The sequence below is a fragment of the Onychostoma macrolepis genome, chromosome 16, assembly GCF_012432095.1.
Source record: "Onychostoma macrolepis isolate SWU-2019 chromosome 16, ASM1243209v1, whole genome shotgun sequence".
In the NCBI taxonomy this organism is placed as follows: Eukaryota; Metazoa; Chordata; class Actinopteri; order Cypriniformes; family Cyprinidae; genus Onychostoma; species Onychostoma macrolepis.
In genome coordinates, this window is record NC_081170.1 from 30,080,573 (window position 1) to 30,098,961 (window position 18,389).

Below are 18,389 nucleotides of genomic sequence, written 5' to 3' on the forward strand. Positions count from 1 at the left end.
CATTATGCTACTATATACACATACTAATGCAATCTGTAATTTTCACTCATTGAAGAGATCATAATTTATTATAGTATATCAAAGATCCCATTAAATCACTTGAAAATAACAATTTAGCTTACTGTTTCATATATTCGTATACTGTTTCAAGTATTTCCTGATCATACTGCAGGAATATTCTAGTGACAATAAATTGTAACTATCCATATGCGTTATTTTGGCAGAAAGGAAAGTGGGAATGAATATAAAAAATAAATAAATAAAAATACAACACATTGCAACTACAAATGGCCTCCATTTGTTTTAATTTTTTTCAGTGTCCAAAGAAGTTTTAAAGTCTAGTGTGACTGCAGCTCTACCCATAATTTAAAACACTCCATTTATGAGTCATGTTTCCTTAAAGGCGTACAGATAAATGGCCGTTACTATTATGTATGCTTTATCAATGTATGAACAGAAAAATTGTTCTGTCATCAAAAATCACAGATGACAGATTAGGCATTAGACATGCTGCTGCGTTACTGATGGTTCCATCTCCCCGTAAAAGCCTGTTTGCAAACCCTGCGTTTATTTGTGACTGGTTTACAAATTAATTCACAGTGGAATGTACCAAACATCAAATGATAGTCCACTAAGACAATCACATGGAAACCAAGCAGCGTTTCCAACATTACAGTCTATCAGAAGATAAAGCAATTTTTAGTCCAGTGATACTGTTTTCGGATTTCTCCTTTCTATCCTTATCACCTCACTAATGCACCAGTGACTCAGGCCAAGGAGCTGATGAAGTAGCAGGTGTTGATATGTGTCTGAAGCAGTCGTGTGCTGATCTATTCATATGACATTACACAGACAAGGATGTTTAAAAAAAAGTCTTCATTTCAATAAAAGCTATTTTTGGATTAACAAGGAAGTTTCGAGTTGAGTTAAGCTGACACTAACAGCATGCTTTTATAGTAAATAACATCTTATGTGTCAAAAGGAAAATTATGGAAAATTTCATTCATAACTCTTGAAGTGTTTAAATTATGGCATAACGTTTTTTTTTTATTTTTTTTATTACATATTTTATGCATATAATATTATATAATAATATAATATAGTGTATATATTTTTATATGATATGTTTCTACAAAATCCTACCAACACCTACATTCAAACTGTAGACAAACTATAAGCTATATATTGTAACTTTTATATTTTAAATAAATTATTTAAAAATAATGAGTTTAATAAAACTCCATTAACAACTCTAAATGTGTGTTGGGCTTTGCTATGAACTGAAAAACACAAAGGGGATCACCGTTGGATCTGTTATGGTGATGTGTTTTTAAAAAGCCGATGGTCTCTGTATGCTCTTCTTTCCCCCAGAATAAATCACTATAGCTTCTCTCAATTGTCAGTTAATTTATTTACATTCCCAGCATCAAGAATTAAATAATTGGACATTGGATTTCTTTTTATTTTCTTCATTTTACATTCATGCTGTCTTTGTTCACTGATATCCGTAGAATCACCGATTTGAAGTGCCAGTTCGTTGTGGGTCAGAGTCAGTTTTTCTTTTGGGCTGAGATGTCCCAGCTTTTCTTATCCCAACTAGTCGCTGGGCACCCCATTTTTGGCTAGATAGATCCTCAAGTTGCGCCGATTCATTTTCTTCCTCTGCTTCAAGCAGGTTTTTGAAGAGCTGCTTCTTCATTTGATAGAGACACCACTTTGCAATACCTTTGTGCAGGCATGATTTTCCACCTTTGCCACAAGGGCAGTTCCAAGTGTTTGTCTTGGCATTGTAATCCACCAAGACTCTGCCCAGTTTACTGTAATGTGACACCTTTGGCTCATATATTGATATATAATACATGTAGTCAGGGCCTCCAATGGTAACAAGGCTAGTAAATGTGGCACCTTTAAGCTTAGCTTGATTTTGCAGCTTAAGGCATCGTTTTTTCCTCATGTCTCCAATCCATTTTCTCTCCACCATCTCAGTCAACAAATGCTCTGATAAATCCTCACTCGGTGCAACAGCACAGGTGTAGTCTACTGAGCTTAGATGCACACATTGTGCAACCAAATGTCCACTCCTTTGTGCCACTTCAACACGACTGTTGCAATTATCCATTTCACACTTAACCTTGTGGGATGAACCCCAAAATTTTTTGACCACATGAATGGGGGTACAGGGCCCATAAAATGATTCTAAAACAACAAATAGTCCATTCTTTTTGTCAACACACTGTGCTGGTAGAACTGAAGTTACGGTATGCAAGGCTTCATGATGCTTCCGCTCAATGTGTTTCTTTAAATTTTTAGAATTAAGACTGAGCCCACAGTGAGGACACTGCGCTGAGATTTTCTTTCTTTGAGCCATCACTGGATGAGCTGGTAATAGACCAGGTGCTGGTGGCTGTAAAGAAGGTGTTTCTGGAGCTATGGGATGAGCACCGTGAAGATGCCTTTTTAGGTCACTTTTATTGAAGTAAGTCTTGGGACACTTGCAGCAGTGAAAATGTCTGGCCTTTTTACCACAGCCAATGTTACAGCTGTATATAACATGATCTAAAAATAAAAACACATGTTAGTAGACATTTCCCTGCATAATGTCTTTAACTGAAGAGAAAAAAAAAAAAAAGATATTACTTTCTAATAAACTTCTTTTTTTAACATTAGTCAATGTACATTAACATAAATTAACAATGAACATTTTTTTGCTTTTACAGAATTAATGTTACTTAGCTCATAATAGATTACCCAGTGTAAATATATAGTATACAACTTTTCATTTTAACCGTTTCAGTTTAACCAATGAATACTGTAAAAGTATTTGTTCATTGTTTATAACATGTTAACTATTACCACATTATTACAAAGTGTTACCAAAGAAACTTTATGCTCACACACTCACCTCCATATTCAACTGCTCTCAGTTTATGGCCAGCTATATGGGTCATTATTTGATGGTACTGTCTTGGCTTACATACGTCAGTAGTGCAGAAGGGGCATGTGAATAAAGTAGCGTCTGCATGGCAGCGTCGCGGTCGAGGTGCTTGCCCTTTCTGCTTAACTGTGATGTGCTGAATAGACAAGAAATATGTCAATTACACTCAAGAGTCTATACATTTTAGTCTAAAATATATTTCCTCAATGTATATTACCATTGCTTCATATTTATACTAAACTAATTTAACTAATTGATTATTTCAATAAGTTACATCATGACGTGCCTAGAACTCCAGCTTAGATAACTAGCTAAGGTTAGACTGGATAAGTCTTTGAATTTTTAAATGCATGTTACCACTATCACCATTGGTTTCATAGCTAAAGCGACAAATAGCTAGATGCACTAAATAGCAAGCTAAGGTTAACCAATAATACTTAACACTAGATAGTCATTCAGCTCAATGTATTTCAATTTTTAGAATTCAGGCTTACCCTACGAGGAACCTGAATAGAGATTTGCTTTTTCTCAATCGCTGGAGAAGCTGCTAATTCTTGTGGATCAGGTGCTGCTTGCTGCAAATCAAGTTCTTGTGGTTGAGATGCTGGTCGTAGCTGTGAAGGAGGTTCTGGTGGTGGATGAGATGCTGGTCGTAGCTGTGAAGGAGGTTTTGGTGGTGGATGAGGTTCTGGTTGCTGTGAAGGAGGTTCTGGTGGTGGATGAGATGCTGGTCGTAGCTGTGAAGGAGGTTTTGGTGGTGGATGAGGTTCTGGTTGCTGTGAAGGAGGTTCTGGTGGTGGATGAGATGCTGGTCGTAGCTGTGAAGGAGGTTCTGGTGGTGGATGACTTACAGGTTGTGGTTCTGGAGTGCAAGTAGCTATTGGATGAGCGCTGCAAAGATGCTTTTTTATGGCACCTTTATTGATGTAAGTCTTGGGACACTGGCAGCAGTGAAAATGTCTGGCCTTTTTTTCACAGCCAACGTTACAGCTGTATATGACATAATCTAAAGAGATTTTAGCACATTTGTATAAGCCCATCATTGACAAAGAATAAATTAATGCTGTATTTTATTTTACTGTTCCTAACAGTTTCATTCATAACATTCGTAACCCATGTTTGTTCTCTTCCCACATTATTACAAAGTGTTACCAAAGAAACTTTATGCTCACACACTCACCTCCATATTCAACTGCTCTCAGTTTATGGCCAGCTATATGGGTCATTATTTGATGGTACTGTCTTGGCTTACATACGTCAGTAGTGCAGAAGGGGCATGTGAATAAAGTAGCGTCTGCATGGCAGCGTCGCGGTCGAGGTGCTTGCCCTTTCTGCTTAACTGTGATGTGCTGAATAGACAAGAAATATGTCAATTACACTCAAGAGTCTATACATTTTAGTCTAAAATATATTTCCTCAATGTATATTACCATTGCTTCATATTTATACTAAACTGATTAATTTAACCAATAGATTATTTCAACAAGTTACATCATGACGTGCCTAGAACTCCAGCTTAGATAACTAGCTAAGGTTAGACTGGATAAGTCTTTGAATTTTTAAATGCATGTTACCACTATCACCATTGGTTTCATAGCTAAAGCGACAAATAGCTAGATGCACTAAATAGCAAGCTAAGGTTAACCAATAATACTTAACGCTAGATAGTCATTCAGCTCAATGTATTTCAATTTTTAGAATTCAGGCTTACCCTACGAGGAACCTGAATAGAGATTTGCTTTTTCTCAATCGCTGGAGAAGCTGCTAATTCTTGTGGGTCAGGTGCTGCTTGCTGAAAATCAAGTTCTTGTGGTTGAGATGCTGGTCGTAGCTGTGAAGGAGGTTCTGGTGGTGGATGAGATGCTGGTCGTAGCTGTGAAGGAGGTTTTGGTGGTGGATGAGGTTCTGGTTGCTGTGCAGGAGGTTCTGGTGGTGGATGAGATGCTGGTCGTAGCTGTGAAGGAGGTTCTGGTGGTGGATGAGATGCTGGTCGTAGCTGTGAAGGAGGTTTTGGTGGTGGATGAGGTTCTGGTTGCTGTGAAGGAGGTTCTGGTGGTGGATGAGATGCTGGTCGTAGCTGTGAAGGAGGTTTTGGTGGTGGATGAGGTTCTGGTTGCTGTGAAGGAGGTTCTGGTGGTGGATGAGATGCTGGTCGTAGCTGTGAAGGAGCTTCTTGTAGTGGGTGACTTACAGGTTGTGGTTCTGGAGTGCAAGTAGCTATTGGATGAGCGCTGCAAAGATGCTTTTTTATGGCACCTTTATTGAAGTAAGTCTTGGGACACTGGCAGCAGTGAAAATGTCTGGCCTTTTTGCCACAGCCAATGTTACAGCTGTATATAACATGATCTAAAACAGAGGTTTGAGCACATTTGTATAAGCACAATATTGACCAAGCATAATGGATGATGTAAAAAAAAAAAAAAAAAAAGAGAAGAGAGAAAAGAAACCAAAGAAACTTTATGCTCACACACTCACCTCCATATTCAACTGCTCTAAGTTTATGGCCAGCTATATGGGTCATTATTTGATGGTACTGTCTTGGCTTACATACGTCAGTAGTGCAGAAGGGGCATGTGAATAAAGTAGCGTCTGCATGGCAGCGTCGCGGTCGAGGCTCCTGTCCTTTCTGCTTAATTGTGATGTGCTGAATAGACGAGAATATTCTAAGTGTTAGTTAGGGAATATAACTATAACCCAAAATGCATTCTCTTCACTATAATACAATTGTTTCCCATTTTACTAAAATTTTTTTACTTAAGCTACATTATGTATGTGCACATAAATCCATGAATGGGTCAAAGACAAGACATCCCATTTTGGTAGCCAAATTCAATTTACAAAAGTGATTTTGTTTTTTAAAATATATATACACAGAAAGCATATTAAATGCAACTAAAGTGTCTACTTTAATGCTTCAAATAACTTTTGTGGAAATAAATGTTAAAATATGGGTGAAATAATGTTCCATTGTTATTCAGCATTAAAGATATCTTCATGTAAAAATGAAACAACATATTCTGACCTGTACTTATATAAATGAATAAGTGATCATACTACATCATTTGATATATATATATATATATATATATATAATGTGTGTGATTAAAAACGTATTCCTGACAAATGGGTAAAATCTAATGGTTTGAAGGATAGTGGTCAAGATTGGTAAAGATTTAAAATGACAATTAATTAGTATTTTGGGGTCGCACTGTGATCCTTAAATAAAGTCTTTGTCATATAACAATTCTTGTTCTAAATATGCCTGACAAGATGTTTTGTTTTTTGTTTTGTTTGTATACAAACTGTTAAACTGAATCAGATTTTTTTCTGTAAATAATTGTGTTTTAAAAAAAGGAATGAATGAATGAATGAATGAATGAATGAATGAATGAGTAGTCAACATTTGAAGTGGATCAAAACCTTTCATCAAAGTTGTCCAAAAACAAGACTGGGTATTGTTTTGGTTTTAGGACAACTTTGATGAAAGGTTTTGATCCACTTCAAATGTTGACTACTATAGATAGATAGATACTAATGGAAAAACTGTATTAAACTTTTATTGTTTTGATGACTGAAACCCCCTTATCTTCTTTGACCCGCATATAAATCTAATCTAGCAAGATAACTAGATTGGGACTTGATAAACTATAGTTTTAAACCAGGGTTCCTCAAATCTTTCCGTGGAGGGCCAATCTGCTGCAGAGTTTAGCTCCAACCCTGATCAAACTCACCTACCTGTGATTTTCTAATGATCTTGAAGACTCTGATGAGCATGCTCAGGTGTGTTTGATTAGGGTTAGAGCTAAACTCTGCAGGAGTGGGCCAGATTTGAGGATGCCTGCTTTAAACAGAATTAGAATGTGCCTAGAAAGGTATAAGCTACTGTTGTCACCACTGGTTCCACGGCTAAAGGGACAAATATGTATGCGCACTAAATAGCTAGTTAATGCAAACTAATAATATTTCACGCGAAATCGTGCAGCTAATATTTAGTAACTAACCAGGCAGCTAACAAAGTAACACCAATTAGCCAAAACGTAAAAACAGTCTCCTTACAATCATCGACATGCTATCTGTGTCCTTGTGTCTCCTCTTTCTGATGTGAACGAATTGGTGGTTTAAGTGAATGAAACGCTCTCGTTCACTGAGAGTCTTTTTGAAGCCAATAACCGCGTTCCGTTTCAACTTTTTATGCCCTTCCTTTCCTATTTTCCCTTCGTCTTGTACGTCACTGATTATGCGCGAGCGCCCAACACCGGCAGCAAGGGTTGCCAGATCTGAGTACCAAAGCTAACCCAGTAACCCTACCCTCGAAATATGCCCCCATACCAAAAATACATATTTTATAGTCACTATTATGCATTATATTTTGACTGTGTAGATTAGTATTAATCATAAAAACAGTCTGTTGTCATAAAGGAGTTTGCAGGAGCTCAAAGGGTTCCTACCAGTGCTGCTTCCTCCCAAAAATCTTTCATCAGCAAGTCTCATCATCATCTTGCTCAGTTTTAACATGGTAGCATATAAAATAGGTAAAATATTTCGATACAATCGCTGAAGAATTGGCCGAAGTGCATGTTTCTTTTGGATTGAGACGCAGTGCTTCTGTCCGACATGTTGTGGTTGAAAAATAATAGCACCTTTTAGGTGCTTCGTATCTTAATTCCATGGTAAAATTACAGACTTGGCAACCTGGCTGGCAGAACCCATGTAATGGTTTTAAAATGAACACATGGAGTTCTCTATGCAGCTGATTGGTGACTTTTTCCTTATGCATCTGTTTTATGCACTGTTCTGTAGGCCTATAGGTAGGCTATGCTTTGGATGTTGGAGAAAATATAAAAGATACACAAATGAAAACGTGTGATAGTGATACAATAAACTATGACTGTTTTTGCTTATGATTTCTTGTCAAAACACCCTGCTTCGCTCACATACAATTGGTTATATGACTGTAAAAGCCACCTTCCCACCTTAAAATAAAAAAGTAGCCAATTAATCAGTGTATATTTGAAAGTTTTTCTGGCCCAATTAGAGTTTAGTAGCCAAGGTGCAAGTAATGACTGGTCCAATCAGCCTGTACTATAATAGCTATTACAGTAATAGTGACATAACTGTTAGAGGAAGGCATGTGTCCTATTTATTCACATGTTAACATGTGAAGAGTCTATTCTGCTAATAGGTGAGAAATTAAAGCAAACTGTCACTAAGGGGATTCAAAGCATTGAATACTCCAGCTTAGACCTCTCTCATGAGTGCATCCTGGCTATGGTTAACAGTCTTGGGTGTGACCTTTCCAGTTGTAGGGGGCAACAATGCAAGCAACACGTCAGGAAAGAACAGAAATAATCCCTTAATCCATTTTGTGTCATGCAGTTAGAGAGGTCAGACAAGGTCAGAGAGACCTTGAGCAAAATATCCAATGACATGCATGGGAGACAAGAAACTTGCCACCACTGGAAACTTTGGGGATGGCCTTCGTGATGCAGTTTTGGTACACAGTACTAAAAAATTCCCATGCCACAAGCCAGCAATAGAGGCGTGATATAGACACATTTACGTCAACTCGTCTCATTTCATTTTTGCAGAACTCTCTTTGGCAGAGAAGCAAGATGAATTTGAAGAATTTGAAAGAGCAGACATAAATGTATCTGGCGAATCTCAGGGCTTTAAGCGTGACCTCCAGTGTGCAAAAAGCACAAAACAGTGGCAGACTAGAGTGCAGAACCAGATGTACAGCATGATGGAAGAAATCACACTGAATGTCACTGACAAATTCATCATTTATGTATTTTTTCTTTCTTTCTGAGACTGCTAGTTACAAACTGTGAGGGAGAGCATTAATTGTCCAAACTGTCTTGAGTAAAAAATGAACTTAGAACCAGAATGTGAAAAGTGTAAGTCTCTATCACTTATAGCCATTGAGTCAATTTTAACGAACTGGTGGATGGAGGAGTACAAGAAAGAAACTTCTGAATAATAAATTGTTTCGTTTACCATATACATTGTTTGCTTATTGGACAATTGTCAGAACCTGCAGAGAGTGTTGATAATTGCCTGTCATTTTGTTTGCATGTCAGTCTGATTTTCAAAGGCAGGTCACAACTAGCACTGTAACTACAGACAAGAAAGAAAAAAAGGAAGGCCCATGGAGATACAATTTCATGTTCAGTATTTCACACAATGAAGGACAAATAGATGTACTTTGCTCTAATTTGAGTGGGAAAACACTAAAGCATTAGACATTAGACCTAATGGCATAATGTAAACTGAATAAATTGTCACTGTGAACAAATATGTTAGGTTTATGGTCAGTGTTGTGGGTAACGCATTACGTAACGCGAGTAACGTAATCAGATTAGGCCTACTTTTTCAAGTAACTAGTAAAGTAATGTACTTTTAAATTTACAAGAAAATATCTGAGATACTTTTTAAAATAAGTATTGCATGTTACTTTGTTTTCCCATTTATTCACTGACATTTCTCCTGTCCTCGTGTTGAAAAATTGAGAGTGAGGTGCAGAGGCATTTCCTTCAGGCTGAGGCTTATTAATTTTACTTTTGGTGTGAAAAAGGGCCTTTACATTTGCCAAAAATTACTTCTTTCTTTTTTTAAATACATAAGCAAGCCCAGCCCAGCTGATAAAAAGTGAAACAAAAGTAACATAACGCATTACTTTACAAAAAGCAACTAAGTAATGCAATTAAGTACCTTTTTTTTTATTTTTATAGAGTAATGCAACATTGTAATGCGTTACTTTTAAAAGTAAATTTCCCCAACACTGGACAGACTCGAGACGTTTGGAGGTACTAGAATTTTCAGGGAACATATTCCAAATTCAGACACATTTCAAACCTTGAAAGCATAACAGATAAAATTAAGTTTTTTCAAACTTTATACAGACCATGTGTTCAGCCTTCCTGACAAACAGGTCGGGATTTCTCTTTAAGAAAAAGTCAAATAGTCACCTGCACTTGTTGCCAACTTTGTATATATCTTTCTTATTCATTCACACATAATTTCATAGAATCAAACACTCCAGAGAAAAAAACTTTATTGCCTACCTCAGGTAATCAAGAGGTTGTGCAAACGTTAACATCAAAAGGTTGTTAATTTATGCTAAAACATTCTCACAGGACAAAGCACACAATACATGAAACATCATGGCTTTTGAAGCAAGTTACAGTATTGCTTTAATGTTGATCAGTGCATGCAGCCTGCATGAAATACAAATTTCCATGAGAACTTTGACAGTTCTTCAGACTTTACAAAGTGCACATCATTTTAAGAATGATGATGAATGTGATATGTCAGTTGGGCTTTGTACTCTTCACAGTCCCAACTTTTATTGCAAACACTGAACACACATATTTCCATATCAAAAAGTACTACAAACAATAATTTAACCAATATGCAAATTATGTATTTTTCTTTTGATATTAATTTACACCGAGATCCCAGGTGTATGTGTTTATTAAAATAGTTCATTATGATGAGAGGATACAACTTTAAAAAGGTCAAAGGGTGAAGTGTGTATGGCCTGTGAACATGTGAGGCATGTCGACAGATGAAGGCTGGCCTCAGTGCTGGAATTATCCAGGTGACTCTGAACATCCTGGAATTTGAGTCTTTTCCTCGCAGGCTGTGCTGTGGGCCGGTGGCTCTGCGGTGTCTATTATAAGATCTTCTGTAGTATGGAATTAGGCACTTCAAGTGTTTCATCCCTCACCAGAACTATATCGTAAGAGTCCATATACTTTTCTAACTGATCCTCTACCTGTGAAATACAACAAAACCTTATCAGTGAAATGAACTAAACAACTGTCCTGTTTTGAGCAATGAGAAAAGAAATCAGTACCTTATCATTAAGAAAGCCGATTTTGAGCATGTTCTCTATGTTGGGCACACCATCTGCCATGGTGAGATCACCGAGAGAGTCTCCTAGCAGAATAATGTTTCCATTGTCCTTCAGCTGTTTGAAATACTCTGTGTTCCTCAGGGCACCGTCATGCTTGTTGTAAACATGGATCAGCTCTCCTTTAAAGCCTTTCAGAACCCCCTGCAAGACAATACAGAAGATCCTGATTGCCAGATGATCATCACTGAGCTCAATTAAAGCTGTGTTTAAGAGTAAGACAAACCGGTGATATTTATAAAAGCTTTGAGACTCACATTATCATCAAAGTCCATGAAGTTGGACACAACTTTGACGTTGGTGTGGTAGACGCCAGCTTGTCTGATAATTTCCTCCAGCACATCTCCCAGGCCGGCGGAAAAAATGAACATAGGAACGTTGTGCTGGTGCAGCCTGTCAAAGAACTGCTCGTACCCTTCCCTGTCACATGCGACCAAACACATGCTAAAGATCAGATCCGGCAACATCTTTAGGAGATTAATAGTGCTTTTGGTGTAGTAAAATGATACCACAGCTGCTGCAATTCTAATGCAAGTTTATTTGGTATTCAGAGTGAAAGTTGTGAAAACCTCTTGATGTGAGTGGAAATGTTCGTACCTTAGACAGACATCCGACTCTCTCACCACCTCTGGAAGTTTGCCCTTCTGCAATCTCTGTTCTACCAATAACGTGTGAGACTTAAAATACCTGAGGAAAATAGACCAAATTTGTTTAACAAAGCATTCTGAAAGATGATTTCATGTGTGTTTATTTGCATGTGTGGTCACTCACCACTCCACCATAAATGGATATTTCTCCTCCATGGTCAGATGTGGGTCAATCTCTATTGGATAATACGTCTCCTTTAGTTGAAGCAGCTGGAAAATAAAATTTTTAGCATGTAAATCATACAACTTTATACAAACTTTTATACACTCACGTTTTATTGAAGAAAAACTAAAGAAAATTATATACCTTCTTTCTACATTCTTCTGTCACCAGCTTGCAGTTGTCAATAATATCTGAAAAAGCAAAATGTACAGATCACAGGATCTGATATGTTTTAGTGTGATTTAAAAAAATTTATCAGTCAATTCAGTGTCATCAAAATTTATATCCCGACAGAACAGGTTATTGCGAAATTGGACATCCATAAATTGTAACATAAAAGAAAATACCCTCCTATTATCAAGAAAAATGTTGACATATATACAGTGCCCTCCAAAAGTATTGGAACAGTAAAGACAAAATTGCTCTGTTGGCTGTGGATTCAAGACATTTACAAATATGATTAAAAGATGAATATGTGTCATGGTGCACACAGCAGGGAGGAACGAGGAACACGGAGACGAGGAGTAACTTCAAAATAATAGTCTTTAATGGTGACATCAGGACAGGGCAAGACAAGGCAAGGTTCACACAGACAGGAACACCGGGGAATAACGAGTAGACCAGACGACAACTAACTAAACAGGCAGGAACTAAATACACATGACAATTACTGATAATAACTAAAACACAGCTGGACAACACTTAACTAATAATCACACTAAACAAGGACAGGAACATGACCAAATATGGAAACAAGAGGCAGGAACACACTAAATAATAGCTTTTAATCTTTTATATCTGCCTTATGTTCAACTGTCCCAATACTTATGCTCACATCAATGATTGGGATGAACTCTAAAAGTGCTGTTCTTTTTATTTGGTAAAACATGTATGTGTTGAAACGGCTAATAATAAAATGTGACATTCTGTAGTTTTGTTTCATATTCATCTTTTCATCATATTTGCAAATGTCTAGACTCCACAGCCAACAGAGCAATTTTGTCTTCACTGTTCCAATACTAAAACAAAACAAAAAAACTCTTACAAAATTGAATTGCTTGTAAGAGTCTTCTATGGTGTTATACTTTTAAGATATCATTTATTTCATGTATAGTAACCCTCTTAGAATATTTTGTTTATTGACTAAATTGTTGTGCTCTTTGTTGCAAAATAAAATGATGATAAAAATGGGCTATTTTTTTTTTACTCACTATGACATGTTGGGCAACGTTTTCCATTGACAGCAAACTTGCTTAACGTCATATCAAAATCTGTGATGATCTGAAGAACAGAAGGAGAGTCAGTCAGCAGATCCAAGGTGGACACCATGAGTCATTAGACCTAGTCACAGACTAATACATCAGCATTATAAAGCAATAGTGAATAGTGACCATGTTAACACAACAAGTGTGTTTTTATTCAGTGCATAACACTAGTAATGTGACAGCAGTTGTATGATAGACAGATGGCCTAATAAAGCACAGGGAGGAGACGGTGTTTGTACCTGCAGTTTCGATGCTCCACCTTTAATGAGACTGCAGATAATCTGCTCCACCCTCTCAGGGTCTCTGATGTGAACTGTGCTCTTCTCAAATTCTGGCATCTGCAGAAACACAAATACAGAAAGAACCAATGAGATTAAGCGGTTCAGTGGCATGCTTAATTATTCCCTCCCCTCTCCTTAATGCTGTGCTGATATCACTGCAGAGAGGGAGGAGCCAGAAGAGGGCAGACGCCGAAGTCTCTCACCAGTAAAGGAGAAAAAGATATTAGCTTGAGTCTTATGGAAGAAATCCACTGAGGCGGAAGAAAATGACTGTGATATATCAAAGGTAAAACTTTACAACTTACATCTCTGAGTTACAATTCTGTAATAACCAAATTATTACAGAATTATGATTTAAAAATCAAATTCATAATTATTTAAATGTTCTGTAATGCATTCTAATGTTTCGAAAGCCTTTTTTTGTATTATAATTAATGTGTTCATGCTTTGACTGCAATATAAATATATCTTAGAGACTGGTTTCTGTATACAGGTAAACAGGTTTAATATAGGTTTGTAACTGTAATTCTGACAGTGTTGACATGTCATTTGTCACTGTGAAGGTTGAGTCCCTCCTCGTCTCTATTCCAAAAATACAGTGGACAACATACCCCGAGTACACTGGATGTACTTGTGATCTACCCCTACCCCCATCTCATGCCTTCCAGATGGTAATCAGATCCCTCATATTTACAAGGCCGAAGAAGATAATGATTGTACAGGTTTTGAAACTAATTTTAAGTTTACCAAACTCTCCCAGAGAAATGCTGAACAACCCATTCAAGAAGTACTACAACGAACACTTATAGTCAACCATAATGACCACTGCAAGAGGTACTTTTGAGTAAAACATGCCAATTTTGCTGCTGAGTTTGTTCTGATCCAAATGACAAGCATGCAAGAACATCCACACATCAAATAAATGGTCATAGTGAAGACAGACTTTTATCACATAATGCTGACCCCATAAACATTTACCGTGTGACACAAGTATATAAACATATGTATTAATAGCATGTAAGCGTACCTTTTCCTCTTCCAGGCGTTGTGTCAAACACAGAAGAAAATGTTTCTTGTCTGACACACACTTATATAGTCCTGGCACACAGGGGGCGTTGCCACAAAATTGATAAGACCCCATAATCTAAACCCCCACAGGGAACCACATGACACAAACAGCCATTTTAAGTACACACACAAACAAACAAAAACAAACAACACATCCAAAAAAATTTGGTAATGAAAGATGAAGCACAGGTGCAGTTTGGAGTGTTTTTTAACACTAAATATCAACCTTAAAAAAAGGAAGTCAAACAGTATATTGTGTATATACATAAACTAAATTATGCTGACTGAAGGACTAAAGTTATCTCCTTGAGTCTGAATGTTTGGCATGTGTGGATTGTGTGGCTCAATGAGGTCAGGGTTTGACAGCTCTACTCTGCATTGAGGTATTTCACAATGTAAGAAAGAGAAATTATAAGCAGAACCTTGATAAATCTCCAGAGTGAAACTGACTGCACCGCTGGATTCTTTATGGTTCATGTATTTGAGAGCACTAAATATGTTCCACCTCTCAAACTGTAACAGCCACAGTCGTAGGGTTTGGGAGTCATGCTGTTACTTGCCAGTGTTTCTGACACAACACATTCCAGTGATGGGGAATATCTTTAAACATCACACATCGATTGTTTCATTGTATGTACATCTCTGTGTGCATTGCAATTGTGTCCCCACCCTATCAAAGGTAAAAACTGAAATATGGTTACTGAAACAATCAATTGGCACTTATTAAAGACACAAATGTGATTCAGTCAAAGAACAGTGAGTGCTTTTCTCTTTGTCTTTTGTTGTTTGATAAACATTAATGACACAGCAGGAGATATATGCTTTTACTAATACATGGATTTAATATACTGAGTCTGACACATCCAATTTTCACTGTTTGCGTTAATCTGAAAGTCTTTAGAAGTATTTCACAGAATTTTGATTATCAGATAATTCTGCATCAATAAAAATAGAATATTAGTTACAACTCTTATAAACATTACTAATCATCAGAGTACTGAGTACAGAGTACTTCATAACATGTCCCCAAGTTATATCACTAATCTTTTAGAGTACCACACATCAGCTAGGACACTGAGATCAGCAGATAAACTGTTACTGTCGGTTCCTCGTTCTAAAAAAAAGTCTAAAGGTGATAGAGCATTTATGGTTGTGGCTCCCAAATTGTGGAATAGTCTTCCACTTCATATTCGCCAGGCTCCATCCTTAGAAGTTTTTAAGTCTCAGTTGAAAACTCATCTTTTTACATTAGCTTTCGTAGAGAAAAGACCTTCGTAGAGTTCTTTCATAGAGGAACAACACCCGATAAAGGGTATTTGTCACATGTGGGTTGGTTCATCAAGTGGTTTATTCTTACTAATTATGTCAGATGTCATTGTTTTAATCTTTGTATATGCTTTCTTTTAAATTGTGAAGCACTTTGGGCAATAAAATTGCGTTAAAATGTGCTATACAAATAAATAAAAGTTGAAGTTGAAGTTGAAGTACTGTACCATAGATATGTATGGCTCTTACAAGCAGGTTGTTACAAGCATGTTCCATTTTCAATGAAAATTCATTGATTAGTTAGAGTAATGAGCAGTGTCTGAAATGTTGACCGTTCCAAGGCGGCATTCATGGAGCAGTTGAATGAGGTATCTCCATATAGATATCTATGGTCACTGCACTGTTTATGAGCCTTAAAAAGCAGAAATGAATTAGTATTTCTGAAATTCTGGTTCCATTGTCCCAAAGTCAATGTTTTTATTTTGTTAAACGGCCGCAATGTGGTCTGTGGTTAAATACATCTTGTAAATTAAATACATCTGTAATACCCCACTTGTAATTTTTTAAGCTTTTACTGTACAAGTCTTGAAAAAGGCTGGTGGCTAAATAGTACTATAGATATTACTTTCTGCAATGATCTCAAAACCAATGGAAAAATCCTATTTACTTTTTTTGCTGAGGAAACCAGGGTGATGCTGACTTAGGCTGATGACACAGGGCAAATTTGAGCAATTTTGCCATCAATGTGCAACCAGGTGAAACCTGTTTTTATACAGTCTATGGGTGATACAAGCAACATTGCTCACAAAAGTTGCCCCGTGTTCACCAACCATTCTATAGTGCAACATTTGACAAAAATCCCATTTTCTCTATAAAGATATTGATTTTGAACAATAAATTAACCGACATAAAAAAAGGCCTACTGTGAGCTACAAGGTTGTTAATGATATGCTTTTGATTAAAGCCACCTCCACCAACCCGAAAACCAAAACAAAGCAAATCATAACAAAAAACGCCTCACTACCGTACGCTCTCAAACAAATTGAATGTTTGTGAATATATGCATAAAATTACTTTTCTATAAACTATCAACGTCTTTGAATCAACAATCCATCAATCATTTAATTTTCGCAAATCCCCTCATTAAAGCCGTAAGTTACACCGTCTCGTCTTTTTGTCCATTTTTCAAGTAATTTTTCGCTTGAAACCAAAGTTTTTAATGCTGCAATTTAACGTTACCTCATAGCTGGACTGGTTGATTTGGTTCATAGCTCATCCCTTCAGGAAAACAATGTTTCTGGTACCAAAGCCGCTGAAAAAGTGGATGAGCTCTGTTGCACCAAAAGTTACCATGACAACCAGCTCCTCTCTAGCAAAATACATTTAAAGCAATACATTTACAAAATCATTTAAACAGTGTAGTAACTGCTGTACGGTCACCATACTAAAATAACCTGTACATATATATATATATATATTTAGTATGGCATTAAGCCTGTAGTGAATAATATTGCTATCTAATGTCATTCGATAACAACCAAGTAACTTAATAAAAAAAATAAACGTCTTCATAAATGCCAATACAAATATTTTAGATTGAAAGAACACGTGGGACACTGCACAATGATATTGTATTTACTCTCTAAACATGATATTGTATTTATTCTGAATAAACGGAGCTCAAGAGCGCTGCATGACCTCTACATCCCATATACGTTGACAGTACTGGCGCGCGCCGGGGCCCACTTCAGCGCGAACACTTCCGTTTTACTGAACGAAGACAGCTGTCAACTTCTGGAGCTTAACAGACTCGGGAACGTTCACATTTTATGCGCTACACGCTCGCAGCGTAAACGGGGTGTGGAAGCCATTACATAAATGGGAAAATATGTGCGCTCACCATTTCGATTATCTTGGTTTTCTTTCCTGCTCTCTGTTTCTTGGTGAAAATGTACTGAGCGAACACGACGCCGCCGAACAGCGCGCACATAGTGGCGCTTGCCATCGCGCCGACTTTAACCACAGCGTTTCTGTCCATGTCCGCTCTCCGGGTAAAAACAAATCTTGTCGCGCAGACACTACGTTTATGGGGTGTGTCCGACCGGCACACAGCCACCCTACTCTCTATCTGTTTCTGCGCTATGTAGTATGTATCATGTCCACTGTTAGAACGGTCTGCATGCGTAGAATTCCCGGATGATACACTACGGTTGTCCAAATGTGAAGTATGCAACAAGAGAAGACTACATAGCAGGCTATATACCACAATGCAGTGCGCTCGACTGGACACCGTTGCCTCCAGAGGGCGCACTTTCTTTTTTCTGTTTTTTTTCTGCAGGATTGTAATCGTTTACTGCATGCTTATTATTCTCTGTCATACCAAAATGATATTCATCCCACCATCAACATGAAATTAAAATAACTTTATTTTAGCCTCCGAATTCTGGGACATAGTTGTTGTTGGTAGCTGTTGTAAATCTACAGGCAGAACAAAATTGTTTTCTGGATTAATATTCATGTAAATAAAATGTTATCCTAAAAAAAAATAGGCCTACATACAGTTCTTTCAGTTAAGATAACAAAAACACAATATTCCACAATAAAAAGAAAAAAAAAAGAAAAGAAAAAAAAGAGTTTTCCCTCAGTAAACTGTAGTAGTTATGTTTAGGTATAGTGTCATGAATAATAAGGTACTATGTGCTTTATATTTACTAATAAGCAGCCAATATGCTAGTAGTATGCATATTAATAAGCAACTAGTTAATAGTGAATAGTGTTCCCTAATTTAAAGTATTACTAACAGCTTTTCTATTTTAAGTTATTAAAACACTTATAAATAAAACTAATTC

General features: G+C 37.0%; 2 protein-coding genes across 4 annotated transcripts; both read right to left on the bottom strand.

Annotated features, from left to right (window-relative positions):
- Positions 1–1,244: 1,244 nt before the first annotated feature.
- On the bottom strand, positions 1,245–7,172 carry si:ch73-341k19.1 (uncharacterized). The gene is made up of 7 exons (XM_058747574.1): positions 6,992–7,172; positions 5,411–5,579; positions 4,647–5,281; positions 4,116–4,284; positions 3,430–3,941; positions 2,903–3,071; positions 1,245–2,556 (listed from the first exon to the last, which is right to left on the bottom strand). Exons 1-7 carry the CDS (start codon positions 7,001–7,003, stop codon positions 1,514–1,516), a joined length of 2,709 nt encoding a protein of 902 aa, XP_058603557.1. The 5' UTR covers positions 7,004–7,172; the 3' UTR covers positions 1,245–1,513.
- A 2,800-nt stretch (positions 7,173–9,972) lies between these two features.
- nt5c3a (5'-nucleotidase, cytosolic IIIA) lies at positions 9,973–17,788 on the bottom strand. Of its 3 annotated transcripts, none has more exons than XM_058748075.1 (9): positions 17,441–17,788; positions 13,165–13,263; positions 12,872–12,941; positions 11,805–11,851; positions 11,622–11,707; positions 11,448–11,537; positions 11,108–11,270; positions 10,794–10,994; positions 9,973–10,712 (listed from the first exon to the last, which is right to left on the bottom strand). In XM_058748075.1, the coding sequence occupies exons 1-9, from the start codon at positions 17,576–17,578 to the stop codon at positions 10,611–10,613; spliced, it is 996 nt and encodes a 331-aa protein (XP_058604058.1). In that variant the 5' UTR covers positions 17,579–17,788; the 3' UTR covers positions 9,973–10,610. The 3 variants fall into 3 exon arrangements, with proteins under 3 accessions (XP_058604058.1, XP_058604060.1, XP_058604059.1); XM_058748077.1 differs by lacking the exon at positions 17,441–17,788 and adding an exon at positions 16,780–16,831; XM_058748076.1 differs by lacking the exon at positions 17,441–17,788 and adding an exon at positions 14,234–15,667.
- Between the last annotated feature and the right edge of the window lie 601 nt (positions 17,789–18,389).